Raw genomic sequence first — 17,901 nt, forward strand, 5'->3', positions numbered from 1 at the left:
TGGACTGGATTTTAGGGAGGATGTCGGAGAGATCAAGTTGCGGTGCATCGTTTGGGAATGTCAAGATCTCGGACCTTGATTTTGCAGACGATGCAGTCATCTTTGCGGAGACTTTAGACATCCTTTTGGGGGCCCTCGAGGTGCTGAATGAGGAGTCGGAGCCGCTGGGATTACGGGTTTCTTGGGTCAAAACTAAGATCCAGGCTTTCGGTGACATCTTGGATGCTGCTGTCCTGTCTGTGTCTGTTTGTGGTGAGGATGTTGAGGTCGTGGAGAGATTCACTTACCTTGGCAGTGATATTCATGTCTCTGCTGGCTGCGAGTCAGAGGTCAATAGACGTCTGGGTCGGGCCTGGGGAGTCATGGATTCACTGGATCATGGGGTGTGGCGCTGCCGGTACCTGTGCGGGAGGACGAAAGTCCGAGTCTTCAGGTCCTTGGTACTTCCAGTCTTGCTCTATGGGTGCGAGACTTGGACTCTGACCAGGGATCTGAGACGGAGACTTAATTCCTTTGGTACCAGGTCTCTTCGGAGAATCCTTGGCTATCGCTGGTCGGATTTTGTATCCAACGAGCGGTTGCTGAGAGAGACGCGGATGAGATTTGTTACCTGCATAGTCCGTGAGCGTCAGTTGCGGCTGTATGGACATGTGGCTCGTTTTCCTGACGCTGATCCTGCTTACCAGATTCTCTCAGCGAGGGAGTCTCATGAGTGGAGGAGGCCAGTGGGCCGACCACGTGCCTCATGGTTGCAGCAGGTTGACCATCATCTCAAGGAGATGGGGATGGGCCTGGCATCTGCCTGGGGGATGGCCAGATGGAGGCCCCTGGAGTACCGGCGGAAAGTGGACGCAGCGACGCGCTGTTCTGGCACATGCTCCCATACCTGACCTGACCTGACTATTGGTGTGCATGCAAAGTTTCAGGCTGCAAGGTTTCATGGTTTTGGAGTTGTATGGAGGAAACGCACACACCGACATTTATTAGTATAGATGACCTTTTACATCATTGGGTTTTTTTTGTTTGTTTTATTAATATTGTTGTGGGGCCGTGTGTCAGTGGCGAGCACGACTGCTGGATGGAGCAGTGGAGTCGGCTCCACCGAACACCCGGAATCTAGATCGTACCTTTCCGATAACTCTGAAGGTTCGGGTCCCTTACAGGACCGTGAATCGTCAATAATTCAACTGCGTGGGACAGGGTTATTTGCCAAACTTCAAAAGACCTAGAGGCCCACGTCGTGAGCCACTGAAGAATTCACACCCTCGACGGAGCTCGAACAGGACGAGCCGTTACCGTGCCCGACCCGTGCGTAACCCGAGCGGATGGTTACCGAGGTCCCGTCGGTCAAAATGCACAACTACCGCAGCAACGGCCTTTTTAATCCACCAACACGCACCGTGCTAAAGCAATGAAGAAAACACAGAAACGAGCTGATACATTTAACAGGGGATTTATTTATATTGGGGGGGGGGGGGGAATACACAAGGAGCAGAGTTAAACCGACTAAAATAAATGCAAGTATGTACAAGGCACTTAAACAAATCTACTTGAAGACGGGCCCACAGACACACACACGCACACACAAATACCCAAAAGAAGTGATGGCCGCGGCCTTTATTCGGCCCTTCAGCTCTGGAGGGAAGGGGAGAACCTGTCTCGCACCTCTCCGCCTCGTGCGGTTTTCGATGATCCTGGTTCGGCAGGACTCAAACCCACAACACAGTGCAAGGATGGATGCCAGCCGGCGTGAAGGTGGACCAGACCAAATGCTGGCAGGCCAGACGGGACGACCAGGCGACGAGGCTCACAAGGCGACGCGACCTTGACGTTCTCCGCACCAGACAGAACACCCTGATCACTCTAACTGGCCAACGCTTCTGCCACGAGCAACACCGTCTCTCTTCCACGCTGGTCCAGACAATCACCTTTTCTCCTCAGGCGGGAGGGGCTTCTTTTTCTGGCCACTCGCCTCCTGATTGGATGGTTGTGTTGTGCGATTCGCTCGTTGCCCCCCTGATTGGCCGAAAGGGGCGCCAAGTCCGCTGATTGGACCGGGGATGGGGGGGGATGGGTGGGTGGCAGCCGTTGGGGCAGACTGCCCCTCAAACAAGGAGAGTAACATTGTCTTGCGTGGGCTACGCTTATTGGCCGACCGACAGCAACCTCGCTCGCATCCCCCGGATTGGGCGAGAGAGACGTCAGGTCCTTGTGAACTCCGCACCCGTACGTGCTGACACGCACGTGTGCAATGGTGCCGGTGGAGGATGGTGGAAGGAAGCGAAGGCAGGTGTTGTCGTTAAAAAGTTGTTGTTGATATAAAAATGTAAAAGAAAACCCTGACTATCAAAATAACTCCGCAGCGCATGAACATTTAATTCCCATTAGACTAGGGACGGGACCCTAACTAGAAACATGTACTTACCGATATAACTGTTCTATAAGGACCTGAATGTTGAGTGCAGTAAACTTTCAAATTCGTAACAATATATTGCTGCATGGGGTAAGGTGTTATATGAACTCTTTAATGTTGTGAATGTAATCAGATCCCATTGCATCTTTGCAAAACGAGTAGGCCATTGTGTACTGGTCTCGGAACACAATATTTGCTCTGGGTTAAATTGGCATTCCCTGCTGTTGGAGGGAGTTATGGGATGTGAATACAAGATTGGTACATTGGGAGAAATGGCTTTTACCCCTTCTTAACACTTTCTGATATCACTGAACTTCGTGTTGTTCTCTTTGTTGTTTGTCTCGAAAGAGACAGCATAGTCGTTTAAAACTTTTTGTTGATGTGCTTACTTTCAGGATTGCAGTTATTTGGGCGGTTGTGGAATGCTCGGTTGTGCTGCTCGACACGGATAATTCTTTCGGATGTGATGCACTTCACTCAGGATTCTGGTGCATGCCAGCAATGGTTACAACGGCAAGCAGCTCTGTAAGTCGAGGCGACACAAACTGCATTATTACTTTGAGCTAACATATACACAGTTTGTGTATTTTACAATTTACATTAAACACTTCCTCAAAACTTTGTGCTTAAAATGAATGAACTGTCTGTTCTGTTGAAGATCACACAAAATCAAGTCTGTCAAGTTGAATGAAAAATTGATGTGTCACCGTGTAGCCGCTTTACCGGTTTTCTAGCACATTCGTTTTGATCTTCCTCAAAAGTAGCATCACTGTTCTTCTTATGGTAAATACTCACCCTCTGGCATTTCCTTTGCATCCATCTTTCTCTCGTGTGCAACTGCCTGTTTTGATTTGTCAACCTTGACAGAATTTCATTTTTTATCTAAGCATTGTGAAAGGGACACGACTCATTTCAAAAGCTGAAGATTTATGAAAATTGCCATATGTACTAATTTGACATCATGATGTTTTTTTCTTCTTTTGTTTTGGAGATAATCTTCATCTGTTCATGATGGGCTGAATTTCCATGACTCTCATGCTATTTGGGGGTAATGTGGGGTCGCACGCCTTACTAAATTTCAGTTATCATGGGTCCTATGTCCTTCGCCTGGTAACCCCGCATCATCGCTAAGGTAACATTTGGCGTAACACTGGATGGTTGGTTCCATAACTAATTGTTCCTGTGTCAGACGTACAAATGCCATTTCCTTGTCACCAAATCCACATTGCTCCCAATGTTACATCAAAATTTTAGTATAATTTGGAAGATACCTCCTTCACATAGTCTGTGTCCTTGCCCTTTGTGCAGTAGTATGCTGTGCAGTGTAACTGAGTCTTCCCCGTATCCGAGTCGCGGACCTCTGGCACCTTTCTCTCCAAGTTGGTCACACATGCCTGTAAACGGTTAGAGGCTTCACCGCCTGTCAGGGCCCGCCAATATACAAGACTCTCTGTACTTTCCTGCAACAAAGTCAAGACAGTTACATGCGATTCATGGGGCATGTCTAGATGAACTCCATCTGATGTACATTTCACCGTACACTTCAGTTTACAGAACAAATCTCTTCCTCACAGCCTAGATGGTGTGTCCGCAGCCATCAATATGCATGCTGTGCAGACAACGGTCCAACTTCTACACATAATTGTTTAGACAGTGGAAATGCCATCGCAACGCCCGATACTCCTACGACATCCACTTGGTCCCGCAAAAGACGGGCACTTGGAAGGTCACTCCGTCTAATTGCTGATTTTGTCGTCCCGGTGTCTCCAAGGAAAGGAATTTGTTGTCCCTCAAATGTCAAAGTAAGTTTTGGTTCATCACGTGGTTCAGAAGTTGACAAGAGTTAGGCTGATTATGCTTCGCCCAAGCCCCCAGATTGACGTTGTGGAAAAGGATCGGGCGAAGGCGGAAACGAACTAGGTGGTGGCACTGTCTACTGCTCCTGCGGATGCGGGTTGATGTTCTGGCCCTGACTGCGATCGTGGCGGCTGTCTTTCCCAAGTCTGTCTGGGCCATAAGCTGGTCCATTTGGGCTCTTTGGGCAATCTCTAGACCAGTGGCCAACTTGGCCACACGCTCGGCATGTCTCGGCTCATATCTCAGCGTCAGCACCCACGTCCTTGGCTCGCACCCGCATTATAATTCACGTATCTTTTCTCCTGCCTCCTTCTGGTAACGTGTTTACTTGCACGTGCATCAGCTTTGCTGTTGTCTCGGCCCTTCACTGTTCAATCGGTGAACTACAGGGTGTCCCCAAAAAAATACAACTTTTCATCTGCAAAGAGGATGGTCATAACATATATTTTTTTAAAAAGATATATGGCTGGATAGAAAGCTGAAAGGTTGAAGTTTATTGTACCAATGTCAAAATTGCCACCAAAATTTAAATTTTGGTATAGAATCGTCATTTTCTTTTAGACCACATGTTTGACGTAGGCTCAACGTTGTCCGGTCACTGCCTGCAAACGTGTTATGTTCTCCATCACTTTGGGAAACGTTTCCTGAGGAATGTTCTGGATTTCTCGGTGGATGTTTTCCTTCAGCTGATCAAGAGTCTGAGGCCTAGGGTTTCCATAGATCCTGTCCTTGAGATACCCCCACAAGAAGAAGTCTGGAGGAGTAAGTCAGGGGAATACGGTGGCCACTCAACGTCTTCGTAGAGGGAGATAAAGCGGCCCTCAAAATGTTGGTTGAGAAAACGCCTTGTTTCCCTGGCTGTATGGGGCAGTTCCCCATCCTCCTGGAACCACTGGGTTCTCATCCGGCATAAGGTTGTTTCTCCTACGGGCCTGAGTACGTAGCTCAGGCAGATAGAATTCCTTTTTTGGACTCTGAACGACCGCCTGTCTCACCATTTCCACATTTTCTTCACTACGACCTGTCCTCTTCCGACCACTGTGACCCTTGTGAAGGTCACAGATGGTTCCCACATTGGTGAACTTTGCGATGGTGCACTTTATTGTCCGAAAGTTTGGTGCATGGCGCAAGTGGATACCGAAATGTCTCGAGTAAAGACGTTGCACCTGTATGACACTTTTCGTCTGGTGCCAAAGTTCCACAATTTTAGTCCGTTGTTGTACGGTCAGTCTTGGCATTTTTCTGGCGCTTGCTTGGTATCAAAATAAACTTCAAGGTCTCTGCAACAAGAAATGAAGCATTAGTGACAAAATTACTGCTTTTTAGGATCAAAAGAAGCATTTTAAAAGTTGTAATTTTTTTTGGGACACCCTATATAATGGGTTATAAATGGCAGCATGTCTTTCACGTTCTTGGTTTTCCAGCCCACGCATATGCGCTTGACCTCGGCTTGTAATTTTGCAGGCAACCTACAGACAAAGGCACTACCTTCTCATCCGGCAAACCCGAATGTCGTCTGTACACATTTCGTAGTCGGTCAAAATAGTCCAACGGTTCTTCGCCGCTCTGTTTATATGCCTGAATCTTTCCCCAATCTGTTTTTACCGGGGCTATTTCCACCACTGCCTTAATAAGATCTTCGATACTTTTCTTGAGTGGGTGCTCCCCTTGAGGCACCTCATCTGGCCACTTTGCTCTTTGTTTCAGCTGTTGCAGCAACCCCTCAGGCACAATCAGTCGCAATAAAACGTTCATGTCCACATAGGTTGGTTATGACGTTCCACAATAACTTGCAATTCCTGTTGAAACTTCTGCGGATCTTCACGCATCTTTGGCATATCGTTTGCTTCTGCTCCTCACGGCCTATAAATGGCTTGTGTGCCGTTCAGGCCAGGGTAATTTCGCAATGGGTACGTACCTACAGGTACAGGGTTCTCCCTTTCACCCTCTGTGGTGGCCTGGGAACTTTGTAACCTGGTCCGTACCCAAGGCACACCTGCGCCGGAACCCTTCACCCGCCGTTGGGTGCTCGATATCACCGCATCATCGTCTTCTCCGTCACTGTCCAAAACCTCTGCCTTTGTTACTCCACCTATTGCTCCCTCTAATCTCACACTTTGATCTGGACTATCTGCACCTACCGCGCCCGGTACTTGATCCTCGACTGGAGGCGCACTCAGGGCAAAGGCCAGGGGAGGGGAAGGCCATCTTTCTGGCTCCTGTACGTCCTCACCAAAGTCTACTGGAGTGGCCTGCTGTTTTATTTTCCCTTTCCCATTAAGTCTTAATGGCATTTGAGTTGTCACCTCATTTATTGTCTGTTGTGCCTTCACTGGGTGTTCTTTGAGGTTCAGCAATCATGCTTTCTCAGTTCTGTCTCTGCACTCTTGCATCCAGTCCATAAATGCACTCCAATTCACTTATTCTTCAGTTCTCTTATCCTTACCTTTAGCCTTCAGCTGTCTCCTTAAGTTCTTCAAACAGTCCTTATCAAAAGTACCATTCTCTGGGAAACCAAGTTTGCCTCCCATTGTCCATTCACACCATTTCTCCGCGTCACTCACAGTCAGGTCCAAATAAAGCAAACATATCCCTTGCACATGTCCCTCTCCGTCGCCGAGGTTGGCTCACTTCTGTTTGCTCACTTTCACCCTGCTTACCGACATTATTAACCTCCGCCATCTTCGAAGATGGATGGAGGTTACTGTTTTCACCCCTTTCTGTTTGTTTATTTGTTTGTTTGTGAACAGTATTACGGAAAAACGACGGATTTCGACGAAATTTGGTGGGGGGGGGGTTAGGAATGGTCCAAGGATCATGCCATTAAATTTTAGACTTGGTCCCCCCCCCCCGCCCAAAAAAAGTTAGAGAAAAAATTTTTTTTTTTGCATTTTTCATTTTTGCAACTTTTTTTTCAACAATTGCGAGTTTTTTTTTTCCATTTTTATATGTTTTCAGTGATTTCCAACCCCCCCCCCCCAAAAAAAAAATTGTTGGAGAAAAGAAAATTTTTGCAACTCTTTTTCTTCAACAAAATTTCGATTTTTTTTTTCTTTTGCATTTTTACATGTTTTAAGTGATTTCCAACCCCCCCCCCCCCCAAAAAAAAATGTTGGAGAAAAGAACTAGAACTCTGTCAGCATTTTTGACATCATATTTAATGAATAAGACATAAGGTTCACTTGAGTGACCCAGCAGTATTGGCGGCGGAGGTTTTGCACTCTCTCGAGTGCTCCCCCTCAAGTTAACCTCCGCCATCGAAGATGGATGGAGGCTACTGTTTTCACCCCTTTCTGTTTGTTTGTTTGTGAACAGTATTATGGAAAAACTCGACGTATTTCGAAGAAACTTGACGGGGGGGGGATGAGGTCTGCTCCAAGGATCATGCCATTAGATTTTGGACTTGGTCCAAAATCCAATATGGCCGCTATGGCGGCCAATTTGAAAAAATATTTGAATTTTTATTTTTTTGCATTTCGACATGTTTTAAGTGATTTCCAACCCCCCCCAAAAAGAAATTGTTGAAGAAAAAAAATTTTTTGCAACTTTTTTTTCAACAAAATTTCGATTTCTTTTTTTCTTGCATTTCTACGTTTTAAGTGATTTCCACCCCCCCCCCCCAAAAAAGATTTTTTTTTGCATTTCTACATTTTTTAAGTGATTTCCCACCCCCCCCCCCCAAAAAAATGTTGGAGAAAAGAACTATAACTCTGTCAGCACTTTTGACATCATATTTAATGAATAAGATATATGGTTTACTTGAGTGACCCCGCAGATTGGCGGCAGAGGTTTTGCACTCTCCCGAGTGCTCCCCCTCAAATTAACCTCCACCATCGAAGATGGATGGAGGTTACTGTTTTCACCCCTTTCTGTTTGTTTGTTTGTTTGTTTGTGAACAACATACGGAAGTGAAGGCTGAAGCTGCCACTAAAAGTGACGTCCTTTATGACGTCAATGATTGTCCGGAGCAGCTTGGCCGTAAAACTTCAGATTTGGGTCTCCCTGAAGCAGATATTTGCTATCTCTATCAAGTCAACGTGGCTGCAGAAGTGATCGAGTAGATAATAAAAAAAATTATGGAGCATGTTCAACAGGTCAATGTCGATAAAACTGCTGCTTTCCAGGTAATCAGAGAACACAGATCAAGGAGGCATTATAGTCATTGATGCCCCTGGGGGCACTGGCAAGACATTCCTTCTTTCAATTCCACCTGCAACATCGCCCCAAAAGATCCAATTGGCCACATTATTAACCTCCGCCATCAAAGATGGATGGAGGTTACCGTTTTCACCCCTTTCTGTTTGTTTGTTTGTTTGTGAACAGTATTACGGAAAAAACTTGACGTATTTCGACGAAACTTGACGGGGGGGGTGAGGTTTGCTCCAAGAATCATGCCATTAGATTTTGGACTTGGTCCAAAATCCAATATGGCCGCCATGGCGGCCAATTTGAAAAAATATTTGAATTTTTATTTTTTTGCATTTCGACATGTTTTAAGTGATTTCCAACCCCCCCCCCCAAAAAAAAAATTGTTGAAGAAAAAAAATTTTTTGCAACTTTTTTTTTCAACAAAATTTCGATTTCTTTTTTATTTGCATTTCTTCGTTTTCAGTGATTTCCAACCCCCCCCCCCCCCAAAAAAAAATTGTTCTAGAAAAGAAAATTTTTGCAACTTTTTTTTCAACAAAATTTCCATTTCTTTTTTGTTTGCATTTTTTCGTTTTCAGTGATTTCCAACCCTCCCCCCCCAAAAAAAAAAATTGTGAGAGAAAAGAAAATTTTTGCAACTCTTTTTTTCAACAAAATTTCGATTTTTTTTCTTTTGCATTTTTACATGTTTTCAGTGATGTCCGACCCCCCCCCCCCAAATGGAGAAAAGAACTATAACTCTGTCAGCACTGTTGACGTCATATTTAATGAATAAGATATAAGGTTCACTTGAGTGACCCAGCAGTATTGGCGGCGGAGGTTTTGCACTCTCCCGAGTGCTCCCCCTCGAGTTAACCTCCACCATCGAAGATGGATGGAAGTTACTGTTTACACCCCTTTCTGTTTGTTTGTTTGTGAACAGTATTACGGAAAAACTCCTCGACGGATTTCTACGAAACTTGGTGGGGGGGGTGAGGTCTGGTCCAAGGATCATGCCATGAGATTTTGGACTTGGTCCAAAATCCAATATGGCCGCTATGGCGGCCAATTTGAAAAAAATATTTGAATTTTTATTTTTTTGCAATTCGACGTTTTAAGTGATTTCCAACAACCCCCCCAAAAAAAATTGTTGAAGAAAAAAAATTTTTTGCAACTTTTTTTTTCAACAAAATTTCGATTTCTTTTTTATTTGCATTTCTTCGTTTTCAGTGATTTCCAACCCCCCCCCCCCAAAAAAAAATTGTTCGAGAAAAGAAAATTTTTGCAACTTTTTTTTCACCAATCTTTCGATTTCTTTTTTGTTTGCATTTCTTCGTTTTCAGTGATTTCCACCCCCCCCCCCCCCAAAAAAAAAAATTGTGAGAGAAAAGAAAATTTTTGCAACTCTTTTTTTCAACAAAATTTCGATTTTTTTTCTTTTGCATTTTTACATGTTTTCAGTGATGTCCGACCCCCCCCCCCCCAAATGGAGAAAAGAACTATAACTCTGTCAGCACTGTTGACGTCATATTTAATGAATAAGATATAAGGTTCACTTGAGTGACCCAGCAGTATTGGCGGCGGAGGTTTTGCACTCTCCCGAGTGCTCCCCCTCGAGTTAACCTCCACCATCGAAGATGGATGGAAGTTACTGTTTACACCCCTTTCTGTTTGTTTGTTTGTGAACAGTATTACGGAAAAACTCCTCGACGGATTTCTACGAAACTTGGTGGGGGGGGTGAGGTCTGGTCCAAGGATCATGCCATGAGATTTTGGACTTGGTCCAAAATCCAATATGGCCGCTATGGCGGCCAATTTGAAAAAAATATTTGAATTTTTATTTTTTTGCAATTCGACGTTTTAAGTGATTTCCAACAACCCCCCCAAAAAAAATTGTTGAAGAAAAAAAAATTTTTGAAACTTTTTTTTTTCAACAAAATTTCGATTTCTTTTTTTGGGATTTCTACGTTTTAAGTGATTTCCAACTCCCCCCCCAAAAAAAATTGCTACCCCCCCCAAAATTTTTTTTTTTTTGCAATTCTACATGTTTAAAGTGATTTCCACCCCCCCAAAAAAAAATTGTTGGAGAAAAAATTTTTTTGCAACTTATTTTTCAACAAAATTGCGATTGTTTTTTTACATGTTTCAAGTGATTTCCAACCCCCCCCCCCCAAAAAAAATTGTTACCCTCCCCAAAAGAAATTTATTTTTGCATTTCTGCATGTTTTAAGTGTTTTCCAACCCCCCTCCCCCCAAAAAAAACTGTTCGAGAAAAAAATATTTTGCAACTTTTTTTTCAACAAAATTTCAATTTTTTTCTTTTGCATTTTTCATGTTTTAAGTGATTTCCAACCGCCCCCCCCCAAAAAAAAGATGTTGGAGAAAAGAAATATAACTGTCAGCACTGTTGACATCATATTTAATGAATAAGATATCAGGTTCACTTGAGTGACCCAGCAGTATTGGCAGCGGAGGTTTTGCACTCTCCCTAGTGCTCCCCCTCGAGTTAACCTCCACCATCGAAGATGGATGGAGCTTACTGTTTTCACCCCTTTCTGTTTGTTTGTTTGTGAACAGTATTATGGAAAAAACTCCTCGACGTATTTCGACAAAATTGGTGGGGGGGGGGGGGTAAGGTCTGCTCCAAGGATCATGCCATTAGAATTTGGACTTGGTCCAAAATCCAATATGGCCGCTATGGCGGCCAATTTGAAAAAATATTTGAATTTTTATTTTTTTGTATTTCGACATGTTTTAAGTGATTTCCAACCCCCCCCCTCCCCCAAAAAAAAATTGTTAAAGAAACAAAATTTTTTGCAACTTTTTTTCAACAAAATCTCGATTTCTTTTTTTTTTGCATTTCTTCGTTTTAAGTGATTTCCAACCCCCCCCCCCCCAAAAAAAAAATTGTTAAAGAAAAAAAATTTTTTGCAACTTTTTTTTCAACAAAATTTCGTTTTCTTTTTTTTGCATTTCTACATGTTTTCAGTGATTTCCAGCCCCCCCCCAAAAAAAATTGTTCGAGAAAAGAAAATTTTTGCAACTCTATTTTTCAATAAAATTTCGATTTTTTTTTTCTTTTGCATTATGGCATGTTTTCAGTGATTTCCAACCCCACCCCCCCAAAAAAAAATGTTGGAGAAAAGAACTATAACTCTGTCAGCACTTTTGACATCATATTTAATGAATAAGATATAAGGTTCACTTGAGTGACCCAGCAGTATTGGCGGCGGAGTTTTTGCACTCTCCCGAGTGCTCCCCCTCAAGTTAACCTCCGCCAACGAAGATGGATGGAGGTTACTGTTTTCACCCCTTTCTGTTTGTTTGTTTGTGAACAGTATTACGGAAAAACTCGACGGATTTCAATGAAACTTGGTGGGGGGGGGGGGGGTTAGGTGTGCTCCAAGGATCATGCCATTAGATTTTGGACTTGGTCCAAAATCCAATATGGCCGCTATGGCGGTCAATTTGAAAAAATATTTGAATTTTTATTTTTTTTGCATTTCTACATGTTTAAAGTGATTTACAACCCCCCCCCACCAAAAAAATTGTTAAAGAAAAGAATTTTTTTGCAATTTTTTCAACAAAATTTCGATATCTTTTTTTTGCATTTCTGCATGTTTTCAGTGATTTCCAACCCCCCCCAAAAAAATTGTTTGAGAAAAAAAAAATTTGCAACTTTTTTTTCAACAAAATTTCGATTTTTTTTTTTTTTTTTTTTGCATTTTTATATGTTCTCAGTAATTTCCAACCCCCCCAAAAAGGATTTTTTTTGCATTTCTACATGTTTTAAGTGATTTCCAACCCCCCCACCCCCCCCAAAAAAATTGTTGCAGCAAAAAAATTTTTTGCAACTTTTTTTTCAACAAAATTTCGATTTCTTTTTTTTTGCATTTCAACATGTTATCAGTGATTTCCAACAAAAAACATGCCAAAATTATAATTGTGGCTGATTTTGGAACTACAGGTGGATATACCCACGTGAAATCAATTTCTGTCTCAAGCAATCTCGTTATGACGAATGAATTGAGTATGTAAAAGTTAAAAGTAAAAGGGAAATTTGCAAACTGTAGCTCTGTGAGCACTGTTGACGTCAAATTGAATGAATTGGATATCAGGTTCACTTGAGTGACCTAGCAGTATTGGTGGCGGAAGTTTTGCACTCTTCCGAGTGCTCCCTCTCTAGTTTCCCATGTTGTGACCCTCTCGCAACTCACAAATACAATGTTACAGACAGTGCAACAGTTTCACGATGTGCAAACTACCAGCCAGCACAAAGATGGAACAACAAATCACAATAATCAACTCGAGCAACATTCCTCATCGTCATTATTTCTCCCCCGAGAGGACTCGATCCTCTTCACGGGCAGGCCTCCAGCCCTCTCCTCGGGGGCTTCTCGCACCCACCCCCTCTTCTGGGGCCTTCAACCCCTTATTTCAAAACATTTGAATGTCCAGGATCCTATCCTGTACACTTAAGGGGCCTCAAACCACTTTATCTTCGGCCCATCAATAAAGGTACCTTCCCTATTGTTTACATACATTACCCGTTTTGAAAGGCACAGTCTCTGACCAGGAGCGAGAGCAAACACCTCCCCCAGAGGATTTTCAACCAGGCTCCTCTTACGTTATAGTTTGTGGCCACAAGGTGTTTGCTGTCCCTTCTGACCATTAGTTGTGCCCCCCAGGGATCAGCACCTCCTGCCTGGCTCGCCAAATTGTCGTGGATCTCAAGAATTCAATTTCCACTCGGGGAAAAGTACATCAAAAGAGAATCTTTAATTACGTCTATACAGAGGGAAGAATACTGATGGCAAGACATGCAATAATCTCTGCTAACTGGAGCTAAAGGAGTTTCCCTCTCGAGAAGCCAGGGAAGGTGAGAGGGAAAATGGTGGCCGACGAAGCATAGCCTGAACTTTCTCATAGTTATTGAATTGAATAAAGTTGAGTGCAGCTCGTTGTCGTTGCAAAGGGAAAGGATCACTCTGGAAACAGGAGCGGGAGGGGGACAAATGAGATGGTCAGACCACGGTGACCCACAACTGACCTCGGCTGGACCAACCAGAGAAAAGTACAAGCAATATTCAAGGCTCACAGAGTAATAAGTCTTTCTATAAAAACAGGGGAGAGGGCTTGATGCAAGGCAGAAGGTGTTTCTTATTGCCCTGGCAGAATTCCCAGACTGTCTTTGCTGGCCAAAAATAACAAACCACTTGGGCAGGCAGGGGTTTTGCACACCGAGCCATGAGAATAACTGTTAGCAGCTAATGCCACTGCCACAAATACAAACAGGGTAACTGCAAGCAGGCTAGTGTTATCAAGTAATAAAATGGATTTGTTATGTTAATGACATAACACGACATATAGACATGTTAATCAATGTTGCCAAGGTTGACTGGAGCTGATACAGCATCTCCAAGTCATACTGTCGGGTACAATTCGTTTTTGTTCATGGAGTTCTGAGTTTCAAATTTTATAAGCATTACTCATGTATATGTGCATGGCTCACAAAGTGGGTACACATACTGTTAAACAAAGGGCAAAAAAAAAAGTTTAGGGAAACATGAAATGCAACCCATTATGTTAATCTGCATGTATTCAAATAGCTAAATCGAAATTTTTAGACCTGCAGCACGTCCGGTTTTAAAGTTACCACTGAATATATACAATACTAAATACATGTTCGAATTTCAAGCTTGGCGTCAGCGTTATGTACGAAATCAGATGAAAACAAGCTCAAATGAGCTAAGATCCTCGTCCTCTTAATGATGACGTCATAAAAACGAATATGACGTCATTGTGATGTATCAGGTTTGCGATAAATGATCTGTGCTAATGCCCGGCTTGATTCCCACAAACAAAATTCAAACAGCTTGCCTTGTTTCGGAGATAATGGTATAGGTGATTTCCATTAGCGGCGATATGACGTCAACTTTTTTTCTACGAAGAATTTCCAAATGCGGAGATGGTTACTGCCTGCGCGTGGGCTTTCTGCATATACATGGCAAGTTTCACGAAGATACGATGAAAACTCTGGGTTGTGAAACAAAAATAGGAATGACGTCATAAAAATTGATATGACGTCATAGTGATGTATCATATGTGTGGTAATTCATCTCTGCTAATGCCCTGTTCGATTCCTGCAAACAGAATTCAAAAAGCTTGCCTAGTTTCAGAGATAATTTTTTCAGCGATTTCCATTAGCGGAGATATTTTGACGTCATAACTTTTTTTCTAGGAGGAATTTTCAAAATCGGAGATAGTTACTGTCTGCGCAGGGTATTTTTACATATATGTGCCAAGTTTCAGGAAGTTTCGATGAAAACTGTAGGCTGTGAAACAAAAAAGTCCACAAGAAGAAGATGAAGAACAACAAAGTGAGTAAGACTTAGAGATCCTCCATGAGGATCTAAAAACACTCGTAAATATTATATTTTGGGATAAGAAACAGATCATTTTTACTCTGCCTTTTTAAACAGGCTCAATATGTGACAGGAAAAAGAAAAAACAACACATTTTGAGAGAGTCCGATGTTGTATATTACGAAGAAAACACAGACGAGTTCAGTAGCAAAGAAAGCCACACTTGTAAGCAAAAAATAACGTTAAAATCGAATATATTTCTTTCAAATTTTTGAAAATAATCACTTTAAACATGAAAAGAAGAACATAATTCTTACCTCTCGGATCCTCACGAAGCACCAAAAAAATTCTAGCGCTGGTTAAAATGAAGAAGTAGCAGACAAATGCGAGTCACCTCGTTCGCCTCGGCGTCCTCACACTGGATTCGTATGTTACAGTTCTCGCAAAGACACGGACACGAAGACAAACGCTGCGCTCGACGGCGAATGGAAATCTGCTGACACGCTTGCAAGTGCCTATTATATCCATTAATCGGGGAAGTTTGCAAGACGGGAAGATTTTCTAATGCTCGCGCTATTTGCGTCCGACGAGATGATGATTCGTACATAACAGGACTGACACGAAAATCAAGACGGGATTACTTGCAGTCCGAATTTTATTTTTCTGATCACAATTTTGATCTATATTTTTCTGCCGTTAGACTCTGTCATATTTCCAAGAGATTAAGGGAGATTTGGAATAAATATCATAAGAAACATTATCAACACTGGACTTATTTTTCTCGATGCAGTGGACACGAAGCGTTGGGTACGAATCCATTATTTCATCAGATAGGGTAGATGCCAGAAACCCGAATAGGGAGAGCGATCATCAAAACATAAAAGAGACACCAAAGTTCACATTCTGAGTCACCACACTCAAAATAACTGTCACATAAGAATCGTACAGTGAAATAAAACTTTTACCAAACTGTAACATTTCTAAGGCTACAATACCCATATTATGTTGCTTTAATTCATCTTTAATAAAACAGGGAAATAGAGAGTATGATATTGCCAGTTTCTCCAGCTTCCCCAAGATGTCCACTTTCGTTTCTGACCATTGATGGTTTGTCGAAGTACCTCATAATAGTTTTATGTGGAATTTCCCACAAATATACCACAGCATACCCACTTTGTGAGCCATGCACATTTGAATTAACTCATAAATCAAAAGTAGTGGTAAATTAATACACTTGTTAACTTGTCCGTGATTGGAAATAAATTTCGCTGAATAAATGTTCATCTTGCATTGCTTACAAACATAGTCTTTGTAAATGCTACAATGTGATTTACACCAACATAATTAAATGCATGTGTTATGAACTTTTCAGAGATGCAGGCCAGATTCCAACAGGACCGATAATACCCACGTTAGGTAAGTTCTCAATCCTTATTTTTTTAAAAATCTTTAATTCCTCAATTCAGCTCATTAAACAAGATTGTGTGCACAGATGTGCGAGTGCTTCCGTTTGCACATGTGACCATGTATGTATCAATCTGTCTGTCTGTGCCTAAATATACCTCCAGTGGTTGATCACTCTCATCTGACATCATTGATTGATATGTTTTTTGAAAATGAAGCTTCAAACCAAATATAATTTGTATAATGTCAAGTCAAATGTGTATAGACTTGGTTTAAAAAAGTCTTCCATTATTGTTACAAAAATGACGAATGGGTTAACGTGGGGTGAAACATATGATAGTTATATCGTAATCCTCCAATCATATAATGCTCATGACCACACCCTTGAAGAGTTTAACTCGGCCAAATACCTTGGTGTCCACATAGATTCAAAGCTGAATTTCAACACCCACATGGATGCAACTGTCAAGAAAGCTAACCCCACCAATGCCTTCCTGAGTCGAAACTTCAGCCGATGCAACCGTAAAATTAAGAAGACCACATTCACAACTTTGGTCCAAGTTGTGGAACATGCTGCAACAGCATGGGATTCACACACTCTGCGTAACATCAACAAGCTTGAGATGGTCCAGCGTAGAGGTGCTCGGTATGCCACTACTGGTAACTGCGGTCGTACCAGCAGTCATGGCCATGCTTGAACAACAACAATGGCCCACCTTGGAGAGAAGACAAATCCAAAACCATCTTACCTTGATGTGCCACATTCACAACGACCTGGTGCACATCAGGTGGAGTGCATACCTCACTGAAGCATCATCATGTACAAGAAGACATGGATCCTGCTTCATGATACCGAGCTGCAGTACTCAAGTATATGCCTCCTCCTTCTTCCTTCCACACCTATGGGGATTGGAACCACCAAGAAGGACCCTGCTACTTCATCCTCCCTTGACACCTTCAAAACTACATTGTGGGGGCTAGCAAGATAAGATTGCATCTGGCCTTTATTTTTACTCGCACATGTATATATTTTGCACATTTTGATTGTATCGGCGATGTTACATGTCTGTGCACAACCGCAATGAGGTAATCTTCATTCTGATGAAGAAGCACTTACAGTGTCTATAGCAAGTCTACACCCTCTTTCAAAATTTTCACCTTTTTGTTGCCTTATTGCATGGAATTAAATCATACTTTTCCCACCTTTATTTACACATCGCAACCCACAAATTCCAAATGAAAAACAAATTCTACAAATTTCAGAAATTTAATTAAAAACAAGTCTGAAGATGACGATGGTTCATGAGCGGTATTTGACGATGTAGATTGTTTCAGAAGTCAAGGATGAGACAATGTGATAATGTTTGACCAAGTTATAAAAATAATCAACATGATGTGGTACGAGTGACAGGTTATTAGCGGCAAAATGTCGAAAACCCGGTTTCGTTCAACAACTTTCAAAATTTGACCTTTGCATAACCTTGAAAGGTCACAAAACAATGTTGTGGACATTAAAATAAGGAAACAGGATACGTGCTATAGCTTATTGGAGTTAGTTCGTCGAAGAAGGTCGAAAACCCGGTTCGATTCCCACAACTTTGAAAATTTGACTTTTGTGACCTTTAAAGGTCAAAGGCCAACGATTATGACCTTTGGTGCAAAACTTCCTCTGGAACATTCCAGGAATAATATAACGTCATATAGGCTGTATGGCATTTCGCACTCCTCGGATTA

The 17,901-nt window shown here is 42.4% G+C and overlaps 2 protein-coding genes across 9 annotated transcripts in view; one reads left to right on the top strand and one right to left on the bottom strand.

The window, feature by feature from the left end:
• Positions 1-17,901, top strand: part of TADA2A (transcriptional adaptor 2A) — a 164,347-nt gene that overhangs the window by 105,872 nt on the left and 40,574 nt on the right. For 3 of the 5 annotated variants that reach the window (XM_085883407.1, XM_085883404.1, XM_085883408.1), the window contains exons 12-14: positions 2,809-2,938; positions 16,136-16,179; positions 16,594-17,567. In XM_085883407.1, coding sequence (XP_085739533.1) covers positions 2,809-2,938; positions 16,136-16,179; positions 16,594-16,865 — 446 coding nt within the window. In that variant the 3' untranslated portion in view covers positions 16,866-17,567. Of the gene's footprint in view, positions 1-2,808; positions 2,939-16,135; positions 16,180-16,593; positions 17,568-17,901 lie in introns of those variants that run through there. The other 2 variants (XR_015058727.1, XM_085883406.1) reach the window with 1 other exon arrangement.
• Positions 13,159-17,901, bottom strand: part of LOC147027200 (uncharacterized) — a 101,592-nt gene continuing 96,849 nt past the window's right edge. For all 4 annotated transcript variants that reach the window (XR_015058730.1, XR_015058729.1, XR_015058728.1 and 1 more), the window contains 2 exons: positions 16,969-17,067; positions 13,159-13,386 (listed from right to left, as the gene is read on the bottom strand). The gene's annotated coding sequence lies outside the window, so the exon portion shown is untranslated. The remainder of the gene's footprint in view (positions 13,387-16,968; positions 17,068-17,901) is intronic.

This window comes from Eptatretus burgeri, chromosome 5, assembly GCF_056783735.1.
Source record: "Eptatretus burgeri isolate ZD-2024b chromosome 5, Ebu_testis_v1, whole genome shotgun sequence".
Taxonomy (NCBI): Eukaryota; Metazoa; Chordata; class Myxini; order Myxiniformes; family Myxinidae; genus Eptatretus; species Eptatretus burgeri.